Genomic DNA, 20,313 nt, shown 5'->3' with positions numbered 1-20,313 from the left:
AAGAATGGTGAAACGGATTCTAATTTTCATAACTAGAAAAGCAGAGCTAGTGATATTAGTAATTCTAATCTAACAATTAATGTCTCATTAATGGAACAAATTGACCAAACTACTAAGTTAATGGTAGACATAAGCCAGAAATTAAGGACATATCAAAGTGGCCCTAACTATAAATTAACTGATAAGTTCATTTCGACACTGAAATCCAAAAAGATTAAATAAAAAGTAGTGTTTGGTGAAACTCCACTTATTTCTTATCCTACTACAGTGACAGTAAAAGTAAGTAGAAATTATGATTGCTCAAGAATTTAATTGAGAAATATGCATAATTTCTCGATGGGTGGTAATCAAAATTTTAAATATTCATGATCTGACACCACGTTTTATTTAAAGTGCTAGTACTACTTTTTTATAGCTCAAAAGTTATTGAACTTTGGCTGAATTATGATTTTACATACTTAATTATACAAATATTTTATATGTGCAGTAATCGATTTCTGTCGTCAAAAGTTTAAATTTTGTAGAGTGCAAAACTAAAATTGGGCTAATGTTGGATGATATTGACCTTCTTAGGTAAGAGAACAAATTGGATAAGAATTAAAATAATTTTCAATAATGAAAAATGATGATAAGTGATTTAATTTTATAACCAAAATCATCAATATATGTCATGTATCTTCCAACACTAGCTACCATTCACATTTTTAGAACTGTTGAATTGATTTTGTTAAATACTAAAATAAAGTTATTAATTGTGTATACTCCACTAGAAAAAGTAATGTACAAATACAAGTTGCTTGCCCAATAATAAACTCTAGTCCACAAAATGTGCAAAATACCAAGAAAGCAATACTACAATACATCGACAAATTCACCACATTATTTATCAATGTGGATAAATGAATGTACATCCACTTGGGAAATTAAATTATACACAACCACATATTACTGCAAGCACTCATAATTCCAAGTAAAAACAAAAACATCAAAAATAAGGTACTCCAACAATTAGTGCTATGTGGTAATATTGTAATATTTACAAAATACAAGGCCTTCATCATGGCTCTGCCCATATAAATATTACTGCAACCTTAGTTTAAATACAAAATCCAAAATAAAATTGTTGGCTCAAAGCAATGGGGAACTGCATAGTTCTTGAAGAAAAGGTGATGAAAAAAGATGGTTATCAAATCCTAGAACACAACTCACCAATCAAAGTTGGTCAACATGCATCATGTGATGAAGTAAAAAGCATGAATCCAAATGTTCAAAATCACATGCACTTTCCCATCAAGACAAAGAAGACAGTTTGCGGCTCAGACAGAATATCTGAAGGCGGAGACAAAGGAAGCCGAGTTATGAGGATCAAGCTTGTGATCAGCAAGAAGGAGCTGCAGGAACTGCTTAGCGACGGAGGAGAAATTTCAGTTAATGCTTTGATTCTTAAGATGAAGAATCATCAAGAAATCACAAACAAAGTTGAATCTAGTGTGAATTTTGCCAAAGGATGGTTTCCAGCCCTTGAAACTATCCCAGAAATAATAAACTAGTTTTTTTTTTTTTTTTTTTTTTTTATAATTTCCAATCACAAAAAGAAGAAGGATTAAAAATGTTATTGAGTATTATGTCAATAGAGTTATAGAGACACTCTAGTTTGTGATCCTAAGGTCAAGTACTATATAGCAAACTCTAATCAAAAGATCTTGACTAAGCAACATCGTATTTGCATATAGACATATATATTTACCAATAAGATAAATAAAGAAATCAACGAGATATGTCTATAGGGCAGCACCGTTAGTTTCAGAGGTGCAGATTTGCAAGAAGAAAATAACGAGACAAGAAAGTGGACAATGAAGAACCTAGACTCATCGCCTGGTCCACTTTCAAACGTTGCCGATCAAAGATCTTGGCCAAAATGGAAGTTAGATACTACTCCCTCCGTCCCAAAGAAGTTGGCATACTTTGAAAATGGCACGGGATTTTAGGAGGTTTTGTTTTGTGTGTTAAATGAAGAGAGAAAATATAATTTTTATATTCATGTGAGAGAGAACTTTTTCCAAAAAGGAAAATGTGACATTTTTTGTGGGACAAACTAAAAAGGAAAGTGTGCCAACTTCTCTGGGACGGAGGGAGTATAATTTAACTTATGAATAAACTCAGATTACTGGATATAATCTGCATTTGAAGCTACGAAATACTTTTATTCCGACTGTAAACAAATTTCACAATTATATATCCATAAAATATACTATTTTAAAGACAATAAAAAATCTTAATTCAACAAACAATTCAATTAGAGCTAGCATCTCCAATAAAAATAAAATATAGAATTTCCAATATAGCTGTAATTAATTATAGCACAAAAATAATCATTCATCACCACAAATACTACAATCCATTTCATTCTCCCAATTCAATCATTTTTGTGGAAGATCGTATCAGGATTCCTCCGCAATCAGAGGACAATCGGTGGATTGGATGCTCTAATCGGCTACCGTAAGTCTGATTTTTCTCTTTCCCCCAATTTTCGTTGGTTTGATCGAAAGAGGCAGATAAATTTTGTTCGTATCTAACTTCGATTATTAATTTGCAAGTAGCTGTTGATTTCACGATTGAAGCTGGAGATATGTATGGTGAAGCCGTAGACCTACTTCCAGTAATCAATCTCTCTCAGTTCTAACCGATTCAACCGAATTTCACCACACAAAAAGTTTTTTCGCCGGCGCCACCATTTGCAATTACAATTAGGTAAGTTATGAACTCGCCACCAGATTGTTGTGTGTATCTCATATAGCTCATCGATTGTCACGGGTTTCCTGTTTTTGCAAAATTCTATTGCAAATGATTTGCCCCTGTTCTGCTGGTTGTAATTGGCGTGATTAGTAATTTTGTAATTCTGCTATCAAATTATATTCTCCATATCTTTTCGATTTCTTGTTTCGAATTTGTTCTGTTTCTGTTCATTGTACATGAGTGTTTGGCCTTTCTGGAAAAATCAATCCAAAATAGAATAGGATGTATAGAACTCCTCATAGTATCTGTGAGTTGTCTGTATTTTTGAAATGCTTATGTTCTCTTCAAATTTTTGGCCCCAAGTTGTGTTTTCCGTTAATGCAAAAGAATGAAATGACATTCTAAAATTTCATCTACTATGAGTTAATCTGATATTTCTGATTGGTAGAGTAGCATGCGCTGAAGCAAGCATGGCAACTTCGTCCAGTTCAGTAATCCGGCGCCTTGTGCCCTACTTTTCTGCCCAAATCCGTCGGAATTCCAGGCTTCTCAGTTACTCCTCCGCCCTCCGCGAATCAGAGCTTTCTTCATCAGAATCTTCACCCCCCTCGACTGACGCCGTTCATTTGACCGACAACTGTATTAAGGTAATGTTTCATGCCATTGAATGTGGTGTTCTATCTTCTTCTTTCTAGCTTATTTCATCTTCTCAATCAACTGAATGTGTTGGGAAACTCATATGCATTCGGAGATGGCGTGGTTAGATTTAAGAAACATTTACTTTATACCATTGGCCTGAAGAGTAATAACTATATAGTCTTAGGTTTAGAAACGAATTGATACTTATAGGTTCTACATTTAAGATGTAAGTTTTCCAAAAATGAGTTAGTTTATTGATTGTCCACTTGATAAGTCAGTGGATTGATGTTTTCATGCAGAGAATGAAAGAGTTGCAAGTTGAAGACCCCAGTAAGAAGTTGTTGCGCTTGAGCATAGAAGCTGGTGGTTGCTCTGGGTTTCAATATAACTTTTCACTTGATGATAAGACCAATAATGATGACAGGTTATTGTATTTCAATTTTTTAAAGATTTTTCTTGTGGCGGTTACTTCCCAGTTTACGGCAAATGAAATAAAAACTAAATGTTGATGTCATTAACTTGATGCTTTGTTGATCCAGGATCTTTGAGCAGGATGGAGTTAAATTGGTGGTTGATAATATATCATTTGACTTTGTGAAAGGTGCAACTGTTGATTATGTTGAAGAGCTTATACGTTCGGCTTTTCAGGTACGTTTATAGTGGCTGCTTATATTTATAGTATTTAAATCACTGCTTTAATCAATCCTATGCAGTAAAGATCTGTGATCTTGCCTTTGGTTAGAGAAGTAACAACTGCAGATTTATCATGTAGTTAGTCGTACATGAATAGAACAACTAACAAATTGTGTCCAATGTAAACTATTTTCTGAGGTTCTGCACTTCTGAGATGGTACATCTTGAGTCATGACATAGCTAACAACCCATAAGCAAGTGATGTAGTTTTAGGACTTGTTTGCATCACCTTCTGGATTTGTGTAATAAGGATGTACTCTGACATTGGAGCAAAATGGAAGGATGCATAAGTTCTAGTTTCCAATTTCAGGGGTTGACGCGTTATTTTGTTTTTCCAGGTCATAGAAGCTCAAATGATATTACGTTATGATTCATTATCTATCTAAAGTTTGTTTCTTTCTTCACCCTTTTAGGTTTCAGAAAAGACTTGTGCATCACATGTTCATATATAGCTTCTTGGTAGAAAAAATATCTTTGCTGTTTACTAGAATTAATCACCTTGAAGGACACCTGTTTATAACACCAGTTATTTCGTTTATGCTCTCTCTGTTGTTTCAAGAATCGACTTTGATTACAACTGCAAGTAGAATTATGTTACAATTATCAGTATTGGTAGCATTTGCTGGCTCTGAATAACCAGCTTAGCAACCATTGGTTTTAGGAAAGTAATTTGGATACCTGAGAACCATTTACGCACTTGCGTATTCTTAGCTGCAAAGTTTACCATGTAAAACTCAAATTTGTCAAGCATACAACTGTGTTTGGTCTTTTCTTCTTCCATCCCCCGTGGTGACTGAGATTTCTGACCATCTGGTGTAGTTGTTTAAATTGTGACTCTAACTTACGGTAGAAGTTGATTTTACTGAATGCAGATTTTTTTCGTTGCTCCCGCTACCTATAAATAAACCCTTACTGTTTCAACATGCAGGTGTCCACAAATCCAAGTGCAGTGGGTGGCTGTAGCTGCAAAAGCTCCTTCATGGTGAAGTAGCTATCTCCTTTTTTTGAATTCTGATTTTGTTATACCATCATTTTCCCCGGCTAGAAAATGAAGACCAAACGTCACTCTCTCCGGTAAAAGCTACCCATTGCCAGGTCTAATTGATAGTTCATCCAATATTTTTGATGCATATGTACTACAAACACTAGAAACTGAGAATATCTCAGCTCTATCGCACCTGAGTAGCCGTAGTTCTGCTATGCAACATGTCCATTGTATACGCGTATAAGAGTAGCCGTAGTTCTGCTATGATTCATGTCCATTGTATACGTGTATAGGAGTAGTCGTTTGCAAATTTGGACGATTTTGTACACTTCATTAGCGCTTCTTGTTTTGAGATAACATAGCAATCTGCCTACATAATGAATAATGTACGATGAGTGAAGCCAAGGTCATCATGTTACATGTTTTGTATGTTCATCTCATGCTGATGTTTGTCTTGAAAATCAATAATGAGATTGGGATGTTACTCCATTTGTGTACTCAATGTTTTTAAGTAAATCTATCAGCATCTAAATGTTCAATGAAATATCTAAAGAATACTAAATGGCCTTGTGAACAAAAGGCATACCTCCCATCCATTACACTATCTATGGCCTTATTTTTTTTCCCTCTCTCCTCACATGAAACAATTTTCTTCATTATTACTGTTCATGGCCTTTTTTAAATTTGAAATTGTGTGTATTTATTGTATATTCTAGTTAAACTGGTATGTGCATAATCAAACTGTACAAGTTTATTAAAATTTTAAAAATTACCTAATATTTCGCTCATTTTGGAGTCGATCCAAATTTCAAAAGTGAAAAGTAAATCAATCACATAGAAGATTACATAACTTAAAATTTAACTATACCATTTAAGAAAGAAAGGTGAAAAATGAGAGAAAATGAGAAAAATAATTAAGGATTAATAAATTTCTTTGGGTGATTGTTTCATGAATTTTATAAGGGTGAATGCACACGTGTAAAATGGCGAAGGGATATGTAGATCGTACCATATGGTCTGATGTTAGACTAGTATTATTCTCCATGTCCTACAAAGTTTGTCTCAGTTGAACTGCCGTGAGCTTTAAGAAATTAATTGACTTTATATTAAATGAATATGTAGTGGCATAGGGTTCCACATTGAGGAGGTTGAGATGTGTATTTAATGTCTATTTTTGAAAATATTCCTATTGGGACAAACTTTGTGGAACGGACGAAAATTATAAAATGGGAGAAACTTTGTGGGCCGAATGGAATATAAAATTAAGTTGTTGGAAATGTTTACCAAATTTGTTATCCAGCTGCACGTCACACGTTGCATCACCACAAATAATGTGTGTTGCAAAATAGCCCCCAAAACCCCCAAAACAGCCCACCACCAACATATTACACCTTCATTTAATCATACAATTTTTTCTCAATATTTAGTCTCAGTGTCTCACCATTGATATTATCATTGCACGAAAATCTTAAACTGGAAATTATTATGGACCGAATTTTTCCATACAACACTCCTAAGTTATTCTCAATCGAAACGAAATTTGTAAAAATTTAAAAATAAAACATTAGAGAGGGAGTTTGAATAATTTTTTTTCTCTGATCGGCAAAATCTTTCTTTACTCACCAACACCAATCATGGTGGCGCGTGGCACATGAAGCCCCCCTATATTGCTCATACAATCTAAAATATTCTCTATTAGGATGACGAGAATTTTGAGGTAAGTTAGGGTTTGAAGCCTTGCGTGGAATCGGCCATTGACGAATTACTTTCATCAATTAATATGAGTTTCAATTATGTGCAATTATCTCAATTTTTTATGAGCAAAGTTAGCTCATAAACATAAGTGTACATTTACCAAACAAGTAGTACCATTGTAGAACCATGTATAAGACTATAAGAGTATATATATGTGAATTAACTAATTAGGGTTTTCAACGATCAATGAGGTCATGGATTTCCAGCTCAAATGCTTGTTATCTGCATTACTATTATACTTTGTAGACGCATGTTAGTCCATTTTACACGAAGAAAATGTTACTCAACGATGAATTAAGAGACGGAGCTACATGGAGGGTGTGAAGTGTGGAAGCTCGTGGGTCTTTCAACAATGGAAATTATCATTCTTTGGAAGATATTCTTAGCTAAATCTAGAGTGAAATTTGTGTCATGCTCATGTTGGAGCTTTAATTCATATCTCTTGCTGAGTTGTTCTTATTTTGTTTGTAGGAGCTTTAATTCATCCTCTAGCTATTCTTATTTACTTTACTATTAATATCAAAAAGTTATAGTACTCCACTTTTTGTTCCATTCAAACTAACACATTTTCTTTGTGGCTCTTCTTGCTGGTTAATGCAATGACAACCGTACGACTCTATTCTTTTATACCTGATGAGTTGTGACTTTTCACCCTTGTTGTAAATTTTTGTTCTTTTTATTGGTGGTCTTTTGACTTGATCGATGTTCCACTCGAACTTGCTCTTTTCTAGCAATAAGGATCACCTATAGCATCTCCTGCTATTAATTTTTGGTATTTCTTTTACTTTTGAAGAGTTTTTTGTTTATTCTAATTTTTATAATCCTTCACACTGGTTTTTAAATGGTTTTAACCATTTCTTTTTTCTAAAAAAGCACATTTTTTAAGTGAATATCATTCTTTCCATTTTTTTCTCTCTCCCTTTTAACATGATTATAATATTTGTGGCTAATTTCTTTTCCGCTTTGAATAATACAAAGGGAGTGACAAAAACATATATTTTTTAAAAATTTGTTAAATTATTTTACAATGAAATGTATGCTTTGAATATGAATCCTCATAAAAATGTGAGGAATATCACTACACATACATAGATAATAGTAATAATAATAATAATAATAATAGTAATAATAAAAGTTTCAGCAATAGTAAAAATATGAACCTAGAAAACTCATCATCAACAGCTCTTCTGCTGTATCCTGTATCCGCCGGCGGCGGCAGCTCTCCTCCCTTCCTCCATCAGCGCCGCCCTCGCCGTCGTAATCCCGCCGCTCCTCACCGCAGCATCGAACACCGTGGAATCGACCCAGTCCTTGAGGAAATCCTCCTTCCCCCACGTCTCCGGCACCCGCACCCTCCCCGCCACCTCCCCCCGGTGCCTCTTCAGCCTCTCCCGCCCGCTCTCCGCCGCAATCACCTCTCTCCGCTTCTCGTGCCCTAATTTCGATTCCGATCCACCTTCCTTCGCCGCAATTACCTGATTCTTCTCCATCACCAGTTCAAATCGCGCGATCGAGGTATCAATCAATTAACACTCCCCTCTCTGTCTCTAGATCTTAATTTGTGTATGAATTGATGCAGAATTGAGAATGAGTAGGTGAATAATGTGTGTGTATGTATAGAGATTGAATTAGGGTTTGATTGGGGGAAATGAATGGGAATGTTGGGTACACGTCAGCAGAAAGTGTTGTGGTAGGCGACAAGTCTACGTGTATCTTTTCCAGATTTCCATTCGAATTTGTGTGGGTTTCTTTTTGTGTTAAAAATAGAGGCTGTGTGTGGTTCAAATTCAGATCTTTCTGAGAGAAAAACACACATCACCACATTCTTCTCCTCATCTGTAATTGTTTCTTCCTTCTTCTGATTTCGGACTGTAATTGAAAACAATATAATTTTAACATAAAATTATTAAATACACTTATAAATAGTATATCTCGTGTTGTTTTAACTTATTGCTAATTCATTTCTATATTTTTGGTGTGTTTATTTATTTTACAGTTAATGTTATATGTGGCTTTCGGTAATGTTATATGGTTAATCATTTATCTTTCTTTGAATATCAAGAAGCTATAATAAAAACGTAGTAATATCATAAAGCATTTGTAAAGCATGATAAAAATAGGACAATTTCGTTAAATTTCTATAAAATGAATTAATTCTAAAATACCCCTCCGTCCGAATATACAGAATATAATTTTTGGGAATACTATTATGATTTATGAAATTAATACCCCTCCGTCCATTAAATATAGTCCAATTTGTGGACATACCAATTTTAATAAGAAATTGATAAAATAGGAGAGAATGCGAAAAAATAGATAAAGTAAAAAGTATCACTACAAAAATAGGGTATTTACTTAGCACATATTTCCGAGCAGCAATATGTGCTTAGAATTTTCCTAGCACTTTCTGACAGTGCTCGGAATGTTGAAGTAAATATGCACAATCCGAACACATTTCGAGCACGGTCAACGTACTAGGAATACGTATTGCAAATTACGAGCACAAATTGACTATGTTCGGAAACATTTCGAGCACAATGAGCTCAGAAAAATTCCTAGCACAATGACTGTGCTCGGAACATTTTGCTAGCACAATGACTATGCTCGAAAGAATTCCTAGCACAATGACTGTTCTCGGAAAAAAGCCTAGCACAATGACTGTGCTCGGAAAAATTCCTAGCACAAATTAAGGGAAAAAATGAATAAAGTTTGGAAGAGAAGAGGAAAATGAATAAAGTGCGAAAAGAGAAATTTTTTATTTTTAAAAATGAGATTATCTTTTATGAAGATCCCTTTAGACAAAAACGCGACTATTTTTCGTAGACAAGTGGAGTATATTAGGAAGCTTCAATGCATATTCCTATATTGGAAGGAAAAAATAAAATCAAGACAAAAGACTGTTGCAGCCACTCAAATCAAAATCATTTAATGTGAAGATGGAGACTTGATTTGTTGCCACTTGCATATAGTGGAGTAGTAATCAACCTTCTTCACTTCACAGATATTTTCTCTTGCACGCCATCGCCTTCAATACTTTTCTCATCATTACTCAATGAATTTTCGCGATTGATTCTTTTTTCCTCAGTATCAAATTTTATGATTTTTTTTCATAAAATTTATTGCCAGAGAAATAAAAACATACCCATACACGTTGACGCTCTTGCTAATTTGCGACGAGGAAGATAAAAAGTTTTTGCAAGAACACGATCTGTGGCCACAAATTTGAAATGTTTATTAATTGCATTTAGATCCCGTTACTTGCATATTTTATTGAGGAAGAAACCAATGATCATTAATAATAGAAATTGACCCTTTAAAACAAAACTCCAACGCAAATAAAAATTAAAATTCTCATTTTATTTGATATAATTATTTGATAGGAGTAGCTCATACTCCTATCAAATAAAAATGAGAAACCGAAATCCTATACAAAGGCATTACAAAAGAATTGAGTAAGCAATTAAACTCTTGGATAGCTTTACCTTCCTTTCTTCCTCAAGAACTCCGGCATCTCCACCACGCCGCCTTCTAGAAACGACGATGACAGATGCCTATTCGAATCAACTTGTCCAACCAGATTTTCCTGCAATTCATTTCATAACCCACGGATGTAGATATATATGTATATAGGAATGTAGACGTCACCAAACCGAACCGGCCCGTCCGAACCGGCCCGGAACCGTCACCGGCGGTTCGGAACCGTGAACCGGAACCGCGGTGGCGGTTCGGAATCGGATAGGAGTCGGCGTTTTAGGCGGGCCGGTTCAGGTTCGCGGAAAAATAAGAACCGTAACCGCCGGTTACACGCCGGAAACCGGCGGTTCCGGCAGCTTTTCAGGCGGCAGGTGGTGGCAGCGTAGGGTTGCAGGCGGAGGGTGGCAGGAAACCGGCGACCAAACCGGCGGTTTGGTCTGGAACCGGCCAGAAACCGCCGGTTCCGGCAGCTTTTCAGGCGGTCTAGGCATAGGGTTGCAGCGTAGGGTGGCAGAACGGCTAGAAACCGCCAGTTTCGTGTCAGAAACCGGCGGTTCAGGCGGTAAACCGACCGGATTCAAATTTTCGAAAATTCACATTTTTTTTTTTTAATTAAATCTGATTTTTTCTCCTATAAATACCCCCTCTCCCCTTCATTTCTACTCACCCCATTCTTGTGTTAACAAGGATTTCTCTTCTCAATCTCACAATTTCTCTCATCTCTATCTCCATTCTCTCTAATTGCTCAAATTGTTTACTATATTTGTGCAAATTGTTCTTATAATTTACTTCAATTGTCTATCATAATCATCCGGTCATCCCTCACTACTCTTGTTATACTCTCTCTTTATTTTTCAATTTGCAAAAAATGTCTTCATCTCGTCGTGGTGGTGATCGGGGCAAGGGAATTGCCCAAGACCAAGATCAAAGTGGTCGTCGGAAATCAAGGCGCCCTAGTCGTCGTGAGGTTATGGATGAGGTTTCCCGACAAACCGCTATGCGTTTGCAAGTAAGTTGTTCAAATATTAATTTTACAAATTCTTATTTTTGGTACTATACATTATTTATACTGTTTATACTTTATATATAATATTTGTAGGCCGAAGAAGATCATAGGGCTGCCATGGTACTTAGCAACATGAGCGGCGCCGAAGGTTACGAGTCTTATCACTCTTATGGTAACGTGAATTTATCATCCGATGACGACGGTGGTAATGGTGGAGGATCTGCACAATATCCTCCGACGAGCGCCGGACAAGTTGGTGAAAATGATGAAGCGGTTCCTCCTCCTGAAACTCAAACCGAGCGGGATAAGGCTAATAAGAAGGCCTTGAAATCGGATATTTTTGTTAAACATTATAAAAAAGTCCCGGTACTAGATGGAACCACTCAAAAAGAGACCAATGAATTTGTCGCATATTGTAACTATTGCGATAAATCCTACCCCTTTTTTGCCGGTGGGGGCTATGGTACTCTCCATCGTCATTTAAAGGCAAAGCATCCGATCGAATATGGGACCGCCAAATCCCAAACCCAACTAAACTTCCCGTCCGGTGCGTCTGAAACAACAGGTACGCCTCTTTTTAAATATGATCATAAAGTCGCTCAAGATGCTATGGTTAGATGGGCTGCAATGAAGCATTTGCCTTTCAATTTTTTTGATGACAAAAAATATGAATTTACTATGCAAACCGCTTTTAATGTCGGTGCTAAGAGAATACCCGCAACTTCACATCAAAGATCTAACAACAGACAGTTTTTTGAGAAGCAAAAAGAAGTAACACGTTTTTTGTCCACCTTGGGTCACAAAGTAAACATTTGCTCTGATGTGTGGACTGATGCTTTTCAAAGAAATTCTTATATGGGCATTACATGTCATTTTTTGGACAATAGTTGGACGTTGCACAAGCGTTTGATTGGTTTTAGACAATTTCCTGCGCCACACACCGGCACCCGCAATTGCTGCTTTAATTATTCAAGTTTGAATGAATATAGATTGTGCAATAAGGTCTTTTCTGTTGGTTTTGATAATGGAACCGCTAACACTGCAAGTATTGCCGACTTAATTGCGGCTTGTGCCCCGGTTATAAATGGTAAGTACTTTCATCAAAGATGCATTTGTCATATTTTAAATTTATGTGTACAAGATGCTCTTTCTTTGTGGCAAAAACATGTTGATCCTATTAGAACTGCCGTAAATTTGATCCATTGGAAGCCTCACATTGGTAAGGCTTGGAAGAAATATTGTCATCAAAAGAAGATCAGGTACACAAATTTTACAATTGATGTGTCTACTAGATGGAACTCCACATATGATTGTTTGAACTCTACTTTGGAGCATATAGATTATTTGATTGATTTTTTTAGGACTTATCCCGTTCCTGATTTATATTTATCGCATGCATGTTGGGAGCAAAGCATGAGTTTGTTTAAATTGTTCAAAGGTTTCAAAAATGCGACTGTTGAGTTATCGGGTGTTTATTATTGCACATCTGTTCGTGTTTTAGAACATTGCATGTATATATCACTTGGTTTTAAGACGGCTATGAAAAATTCCATTACAAATCCTGAGTTGATGTGTGTTTTATATTATATGATTGACAAATGGCTTAAGTATTTCAGTGAGATTCCAACGGTGTTTTTGATTGCAAAGGTTTTGGATCCGAAATGGAAATTGGTCGGTACCTTGAAGATTTTAGAATTTTATTACAACAATTTGAGTTCTATTGATCTTCAACCACTTCGGGATTTGCAATCCGAAGTCAATGAGGACAACAACATACGTTTGTCCGAAACATTCCAAATAAACCTCCCCAATCTCTCTGTCATCAAACATGCATTTGAGTTTGAGTTGCGAACTCTCTTTGCCGAATACGAAGCCAAGTACAACAGTACCCACCAAGTGAGACAACGACCCACCCCTCATCAACAACACAGTTTTGGGTTCTTTCAAGTTGATGACCCCGACGCACAATCCCAATTGGCCGACCTATACGGTTACACCACCAGCGGTAGTTCGTCGGCAAGGAGTACGGTAAGTGAGTTAGATTTATATTTTGACTCACGCTTTTCTTTGAATGAAGATAAAGTTCCCGTTCCCAACCAAATCGACGTCCTCGATTGGTGGGGAACACATGAGAAAGATTTTCCCATCCTTGCATCAATGGCCAAGGAGATTTTTTCAATTCCGGCTTCCACTGTCGCCGTCGAGTCCGCTTTTAGTGTTGGAGGCAACGTCTTGGACGATAGAAGAAGTAGACTATCCGGCCAAAATATGGAAGCCACCATGTTACTTGACGATTGGTGTTCGGCTGACATTAGAGACCAAGAGCTAGATTGGAACACCCAAGTACAAACCGACCAAGACTACTACCCCGACGAAGAAGAAGAACAACAATAAGGTGGAGTGGGAGGTCTACCGCCAATTGCCGAATAGGTAAGTAAGGTAAGAGAACTACGTGGACTTTGATTCCTTAATGTAATTGAGCATTAAGGATACGTAGGCAACCCAACTTAAATTTTAAATTTAAGTTGGGCTCAAGTCCTTTTCCTTTATTTCTTTTTGTTTTTCAATTGTTTCAACTTTAAAATATACAAATACAATTATATAATTGTATTTGTATATACTCTAATCGATGAAGAAGACTTCTCTATAAGACTAAATCCGGGAGACTTTTGACAATTCTACCATGATTATTGATGGTTAAATTAAACTCAACAATTAAGGTTGAATTGCTAAAGGTATCCTCAATTTAGTTATGTAGAAACATCTCCTTCGCCGACTAAGAGTATATATATAATATATTATACTATCTACTTGCATTTATAATTTATTGTTTTTTACTTCAAGATTTTTTATTTAAATTGTTATACAAGCTAACAAGTAACAAGCATGTATTATGTTATGTATTAAGTCTTTTGACTCTTTTGTAATTTCAATTTTCAACATTTGTATTTGTAATATCAACATATCGTTCAAATTTGTATAATTGTATTATTGTAATTTGTAATCATTGTATCAATAAAATTCCAATTGTCCAACTCCAATGTCGACTTCTACTCTATTTGTCAATTGTCATTTTCGTTATATTTATTTATTTGAATAAATAAAATTTTGACAAATAACTAATTGATTTTTTCTTTCAGTTATTATTTTTACCGTCCTGGCCTATTAATAACCAAACGGATTTTTCCAATGTATAAAATAAAAATTCCAATGGCTTTGGCTACTATAACCTTCCCGACCACGATTTTTTGGTATTTTACTGCAAAATAGCAAAGAAATAATAAAATTTCTTTTGCTAGGTGTCAAAAATTTAGTAAAAAAAAAAGAAATAGAAATTAAATGAATAAAGAAAAAGTGGGTTTCCTCGTTTCTATGGTTACTTCTTAAACGGCGAACTACAAGATGTAATTTGTAATTAGCACTATAAATGAATAAATAAATAAATAAATAAATAAAAAAAACGAAATTGAACCGGCGAACTGGCCCGGAACCGTCTGAAAACCGCCGGTCTTGAACCGGCTACGAACCGTGAATGAACCGGTTCATGAACCGGAACCGCCGGAAGCTAGGCGGGCCGGTTCAGGTTCAGGCTTTTTTTGAACCGGAACCGCCGGTTCGGAACCGGGAACCGGCGGTTCACGAACCGTGGTGACGTCTATAGGAATGTAATAAAATGCAAACTCTAAATATTGTACAAACTCCAAATTATGATCTGGACCGTTAAAAAATGTCAACAGTTGATAAAATAACATCAATAAAAAATTTCAACACAGTTTCAACGATTGATACCATGTTGACATTGTGTTGACATATGCTGACATCAAAATCTTGATATTGTGTTGACATTGTGTTGAAAAGTTTGAAGTTTGTACAATATCCCACCGTCCCAAGTTACTTGAGTCGTATTCCATTTTGGATTGTCCCAAATTACTTGAGTCATTTTTCTTTATGGCTAAGAACAAAACATCTAATCACACATACTTTATTATTTCTTTTGCTTTACCTTCTCTCATATCTCTTACTTTATTTTCTCTTCTACTTTATATTACTTTATTTAACTCATTAAACACAAATTTCTTAAATCCTGTGCCGAAAAAAAACGCCTCAAGTAACGTGGGACAGAGAGAGTATGAGTTTACATTTTATCACTAGCATGTATATAAGTATATAACTATATATAGACCCGGGGAGTCCTCCCATCACCTACTTCTCGGCGTTTAAACCAGTGGCTATCAAAGTTATGCTCACCCGATTCATCACCAATCCGAATCCATCAAGCCTCAAAACAAGGTCCCTACATTGACCATCATTATCATCCGAAGTGATGCAAATTTTGGATCTTTTTGAGAGCACGGGAAGTGGAAAGCGGTGGAATTCCTAAACCAGGTACAGGGAAACAACAGAGCAATCAAATTCACTTCTGTTTTCTAATAAAAAAGTCTTGATCATTGTTCAAGATCAGGGTGAAATGGAACAACTTGCAAAGAAGGTCACGAATATTTGAGTTAGTTCTATCGAGTAGATGAAGTTTTTGCTTAATTGAGCTCTGCTGCAGAACCGGAAAATTTACAAAGCAACGCACATGTTATCACGTTCAAGCAAGAGCCTGCGTAATCATTCAGGCGTGCAAACCACCAACATAATTCACTTACCATATGCTTGTTATAAACTCCTATTGTCATTCTTGATCAGTCATACCGTGATAATGTCAGAGAAACCGCGAAATCCTAGTCGAAGAATATCACCAGCAAGACTGAATGCATGGTGTGGATGGAGAAACTAATGTCAGCAATTTATCATCTGGAATGATAATTAGGGTAGCAACCTTTTCTCTTCTTGCGCTTGAACAGCTCTTCCTCTAGAATTTGATCTCGGGAATTCGTTCCGAATTTCACAACAGGACATCTGAACCTGCATCATAAACAACATCGAGGCTTGGATGTCAAGTTAACTATCCAGAACTCGACCCCCTTCATCGCACTCTCTATCACACGATTAACAACATATACGATCCACCGCCTCCAATCCCAATAACCTTGATCTTGGCTTCAGTACAATTGTTCAAAGAAGGCCAATCTCTCAAGACTCTCAGTAACATTTCACCTCTAAGCATCCACAACTTTGAGTTGCACCCGAAAACCCAACCCGGCCTAGAACAGCCAATACCCCGACCTGCCTCCGAGCATCAGGAGGTTTGAAATAAGGGGAGCTGGGAAGTGCAGGCAGCCATTGATGAAAATAGAAAACTCCAACTTGGTTTATCTGATTGCACAACCAACATATGCAGAAAACCTATCAGCTACATCTCAATTTCAACCTTTCTTCCTGTCTCTGATTCCAATCAGGAAATTGAGCATAATCAGATATAACATGAGTGCAATGCCATATGATATGTTCTCTCACGCATTTCCACGAACGTGTGGTGGCGGAAATGGATTTGGATAAACACGGTGAAGTCCGACCACCGATTAAAGCTTCGTAAGTCTCCAACTAATGATTAAAGCCTTTGATTTCGTATTCGATTGAAAATACTTAGCTGAAAATTCGGAAGAGCTGTAATTCTAGGGTTTTTTCTTCTTACGTTATCGGGCGGATTCAATCAATTCAGCCATTGATTTATGAGCACAAGGATAAATGGCAAATACAGTAAATTGAAAACCAGAGAAACAGAGTAATATACTCCATTCATGCTGATACAGGTAGAGAATAATATGTTGATCTGTTCTACCTTTATAGCTTGGGGAAACCTAATTAGAAGAAACACCAAATGCTTTGCTTGATCCGAACATAGATAGGGGATCTGCATATCAAAATATTGATGCTTTTGCTCTGTTCATATCTTCTACAATGGAGAAGAGAGATAATACCTGGTTCAGATTTTTGGTATAAGATAAGATTACATATCCCTATAGAAACAACTTTCCTCTTCTAATTGCCCTACCAAATATGTTTAGGAGACTCATGAAAAAACATACTATAAGACTATATGAATTCTATAGCTGCCCTCAAAAACTATCCTTAGCCTCCTCAATAAGAACAGCTCAAGCACCTTCTCATTGCTCTCAATTTCTCATTAGCTTTGTATGATTTTGACTGCATTTGTGCTTGTCTTGCCTCTTCCTCATAGTACTGTTAACATTCATCAACCAAATCACTAATCAAGCTTCTTTTTTCCCATAAAATTGAAACACATTGGAGATTTTACTGTATATGATTTACCTGCTGTTTTCTCTTTCTCTCTAACTCAGCCTGTTGTAGATGAGGGAATTTGAATTGATTAGCATCTATAAATTTGCAGTTGCGTATTTTTTTAGCACTGTTTTGTTTGCTTACCAGAGCTTGCTTGAGGTGTAGATTCTCTTCTTTGAGTTGGTTCAGTTCGGCCTCGAGCTCGACCGTGTAAGCCTGCCGGAGAAGCCATACGCTTCGTTAACGGAGATATCGATTTTGGGGAATGGAACATAAGGAATAAGGCTAGTTTACCTGCTTCCTTGCTCTGGATCTTGCAGCAGACTCCCTGTTCTTGATCATTCTCCGTTGCCGCCTCTCCACGACCTTCTCCACCGGCCCATCTAACGTCCGCTTCCGCCCTCCTCTCATCCCCTCGATTCCATCAACTTGGTTCGCTCCCATTCCATCCGACAAAGGGCTGACCGGTGACCCCATTCCCAACCCCCCGAACCCCCCTCCGCTTCCGTTCCCCACTCTCCCTCCGTAGCTCCCCACCGGAGGAGGAGGGGCTTGTGGCGCATATCCACCGCCCCTTTTCATCCCGCCTCCATAGCCGGTCGTGTCTCCCACACCACTCTGTAGTGGCTGATAACCCGAAACAGAGTTGATCCCGGAAGCAGCAACTCCAACAGCCATCACCGGCCTTTGGGCGAATCCCGGCCCCATCGCGGGATGGTTAGTGTTCTGGTACATTCCGAAGGGCGGCTGCTGTTGCTGAGGTGGCGCCATCGTGAAATTATGTTCCCTCACAACCCCGGCCCGTATCAAGAAGTCTTCGAGTGTCATCTCTCCAAAAGTAGCCTGTTTGTGAGTAGTAGTCCCGGGATTCGGAATATGGCCTTGGCCGCCATTCCCGTGATGCTGACTCCCGTGAATCTCCGACCACACCTCGTCTACCGTCTTCCTGCACAGAGGCTCGGGAATGCTGAGTGACCCCTGCCTAGGCAAGCTATGCTGCTTGGCTATTCCCTCCCCATTGCTTTCTTGCAGCTGAAAATGCTGGCCCGGGATGGCGCCAGCGCCATTCATGGCGTGTCCTTGGCCGTGCGCATGCGCATGAGCATGAGCTTGATTTTCCTCGGCGGTCCATATGCTGTTGAGGAACTCATCCATGTTCATGGATCCAAAATTCTTGCCATTCTCAGAGAGAGTGTGTTGGAACTCGTCGAGCGTGAGGGAGTATATCGACGACTGCCGCCCCAACGACTGATTCTTAGGCTGTTGCTGCTGATCTGATTCCATCGGTGAATCCATTTCTATCTCGGAATCTGTTGTTACCATGTCGGAATTATTGGCCAAGATTTCAAGGAACTTCTTGGATCACTGTTCCACCAATCAAGATCAAGAAATTAAGAAACAGACAAATGAAATGTCCAATTTCGGCGCACATCTTTTATTTTGGAGTTGGTTATGGTTACATAGAGGTAGATGATCAAATTAAATTCAAATCAACCTGATATACTATTATAATTAAGTTACATATTTGTTCATTTTCTATCACTATAGCCACATAATACAAGAATCGAGAAAAAAAATTATTTTCAACATCTAGTATTTTTTTTCCTTTTACACCTAATTAGGCCATGTTCATATTGCTTATGTGGGCACAATCCAATACATCTTACCTATTTATATCTTAATCATAATTAGCAAATTTAATTACAAAGAATCTTTTATTATCCTAACTATGCTTAATAAACCCTAACTGAAAATAAGTGAAACTCAAATTAATTAAATTGAACGGATTTAATTACGATTATGCACACAAATTTTTTGCCATATCAAATCCTATCCAATAACTGTGTCTACACAAAATTAAAACCTAATGTTGCACACTATTATCATTGAATTATTAACATATAATTATATAACTGAATTACTGAAGGAAGAAAACCTTATTCAATTCAGACTTGAAAAAGAAGATCATAAGATCAAATATATACACTAAAGATGAAAAAGAAGATCACAGCAAATCATAACTCATTTATGAATCATGAATCACAAAATGAAAATAAAGATAAACAGTAAACCATATCTTCAAATAAACAATGAGTATCATATGCCAAACCCTTGATCACAAACAATGGATATAAAGGAAGAATAATCAGTATCTTCTGAGAGAGAGAGAGAGAGAAGGTTTACATTGGAATCCAATACTTGTAGAGTAGTGGCTGAGCTTGCAAGGGATTGGTTTGCTCAAGGGATAAAGGTCAGATCAATTTTCTAGCTGGCTAGCACCCTATTTTTAAATATCATTAGCGTTTAGCAAATACACACAAACATAAATATATATACGGAAATAAATAAGATTGTATACAACTAGAAATTTTAGTAGCTAGACGACGATATTATCTATATATGTGTGTATTTGTAGAGAGAGAGAGAGGGAGAGAAAATGGTTGTGAAAATGAAGGGGTTTTGAGTTTTATATGTCTGAAAATGGAGTGAATAATTTTGCATGGCTACTGGACACGTCGTGGACACGTGTCGCGTCTACAGCTCCCCTGAGCTACCATCTGCCTTCCACGTGTCCCGTCTCTATCGCAATATAGGCACGTGCGAATTTCGGCCGCCGGACTTCTCCTCTCTTCCAAAAAAACAAAAAACAGTTTAAAAACGGAGCGGATCTCCTAGTCCATATTCTCTACTCCAACCCTAATACACACTCACAACTTAATAAAATAATACTACCACCACTTGACCATCACTTACATATTATAACATTATTTTATTAAGTTGTGAGAGTGTGTATTAGGGTTGGAGTATGAAATGTGGATTAGAAGATTCGGTCCGA

At 37.0% G+C, this 20,313-nt stretch overlaps 5 protein-coding genes across 8 annotated transcripts; 2 read left to right on the top strand and 3 right to left on the bottom strand.

The window, feature by feature from the left end:
• Positions 1–1,136: 1,136 nt before the first annotated feature.
• On the top strand, positions 1,137–1,550 carry LOC148930539 (uncharacterized). The gene has a single exon (XM_089066519.1). The coding sequence runs from the start codon at positions 1,137–1,139 to the stop codon at positions 1,548–1,550; it is 414 nt and encodes a 137-aa protein (XP_088922645.1).
• Positions 1,551–2,340: 790 nt separating this feature from the next.
• Positions 2,341–5,488, top strand: LOC125210297 (iron-sulfur assembly protein IscA-like 2, mitochondrial). Of its 3 annotated transcripts, none has more exons than XM_048109850.2 (6): positions 2,341–2,499; positions 2,601–2,751; positions 3,190–3,383; positions 3,675–3,799; positions 3,915–4,023; positions 4,997–5,488. In XM_048109850.2, the coding sequence occupies exons 3-6, from the start codon at positions 3,207–3,209 to the stop codon at positions 5,057–5,059; spliced, it is 474 nt and encodes a 157-aa protein (XP_047965807.1). In that variant the 5' UTR covers positions 2,341–2,499; positions 2,601–2,751; positions 3,190–3,206; the 3' UTR covers positions 5,060–5,488. The 3 variants fall into 3 exon arrangements, with proteins under 3 accessions (XP_047965807.1, XP_047965805.1, XP_047965808.1); XM_048109848.2 differs by having other exon boundaries at positions 3,185–3,383; XM_048109851.2 differs by having other exon boundaries at positions 2,346–2,499; positions 2,598–2,751; positions 3,185–3,383.
• A 2,302-nt stretch (positions 5,489–7,790) lies between these two features.
• LOC125212948 (protein BIC1-like) lies at positions 7,791–8,635 on the bottom strand. Its single transcript, XM_048113260.2, has one exon. It carries the CDS (start codon positions 8,296–8,298, stop codon positions 7,984–7,986), a length of 315 nt encoding a protein of 104 aa, XP_047969217.2. The 5' UTR covers positions 8,299–8,635; the 3' UTR covers positions 7,791–7,983.
• Positions 8,636–15,111: 6,476 nt separating this feature from the next.
• On the bottom strand, positions 15,112–17,095 carry LOC125216203 (uncharacterized). The gene is made up of 4 exons (XM_048117859.2): positions 17,017–17,095; positions 16,392–16,550; positions 16,114–16,199; positions 15,112–16,015 (listed from the first exon to the last, which is right to left on the bottom strand). The coding sequence occupies exons 1-4, from the start codon at positions 17,092–17,094 to the stop codon at positions 15,997–15,999; spliced, it is 342 nt and encodes a 113-aa protein (XP_047973816.1). The 5' UTR covers position 17,095; the 3' UTR covers positions 15,112–15,996.
• Positions 17,096–17,143: 48 nt separating this feature from the next.
• On the bottom strand, positions 17,144–19,909 carry LOC125216202 (protein ABSCISIC ACID-INSENSITIVE 5). Of its 2 annotated transcripts, none has more exons than XM_048117858.2 (5): positions 19,662–19,909; positions 17,772–18,842; positions 17,622–17,693; positions 17,508–17,537; positions 17,144–17,417 (listed from the first exon to the last, which is right to left on the bottom strand). In XM_048117858.2, the coding sequence occupies exons 2-5, from the start codon at positions 18,798–18,800 to the stop codon at positions 17,316–17,318; spliced, it is 1,233 nt and encodes a 410-aa protein (XP_047973815.2). In that variant the 5' UTR covers positions 18,801–18,842; positions 19,662–19,909; the 3' UTR covers positions 17,144–17,315. The 2 variants fall into 2 exon arrangements, with proteins under 2 accessions (XP_047973815.2, XP_088925530.1); XM_089069404.1 differs by having other exon boundaries at positions 17,772–18,787.
• Between the last annotated feature and the right edge of the window lie 404 nt (positions 19,910–20,313).

This window comes from Salvia hispanica, chromosome 3 (assembly GCF_029641045.1).
Source record: "Salvia hispanica isolate PSC_SH4W2 chromosome 3, Shi_PSC_v1, whole genome shotgun sequence".
Lineage (NCBI taxonomy): Eukaryota > Viridiplantae > Streptophyta > Magnoliopsida > Lamiales > Lamiaceae > Salvia > Salvia hispanica.
The sequence above is the reverse complement of the archived record's forward strand: the minus strand, read 5'-3'. Positions and strand labels throughout refer to the sequence as shown.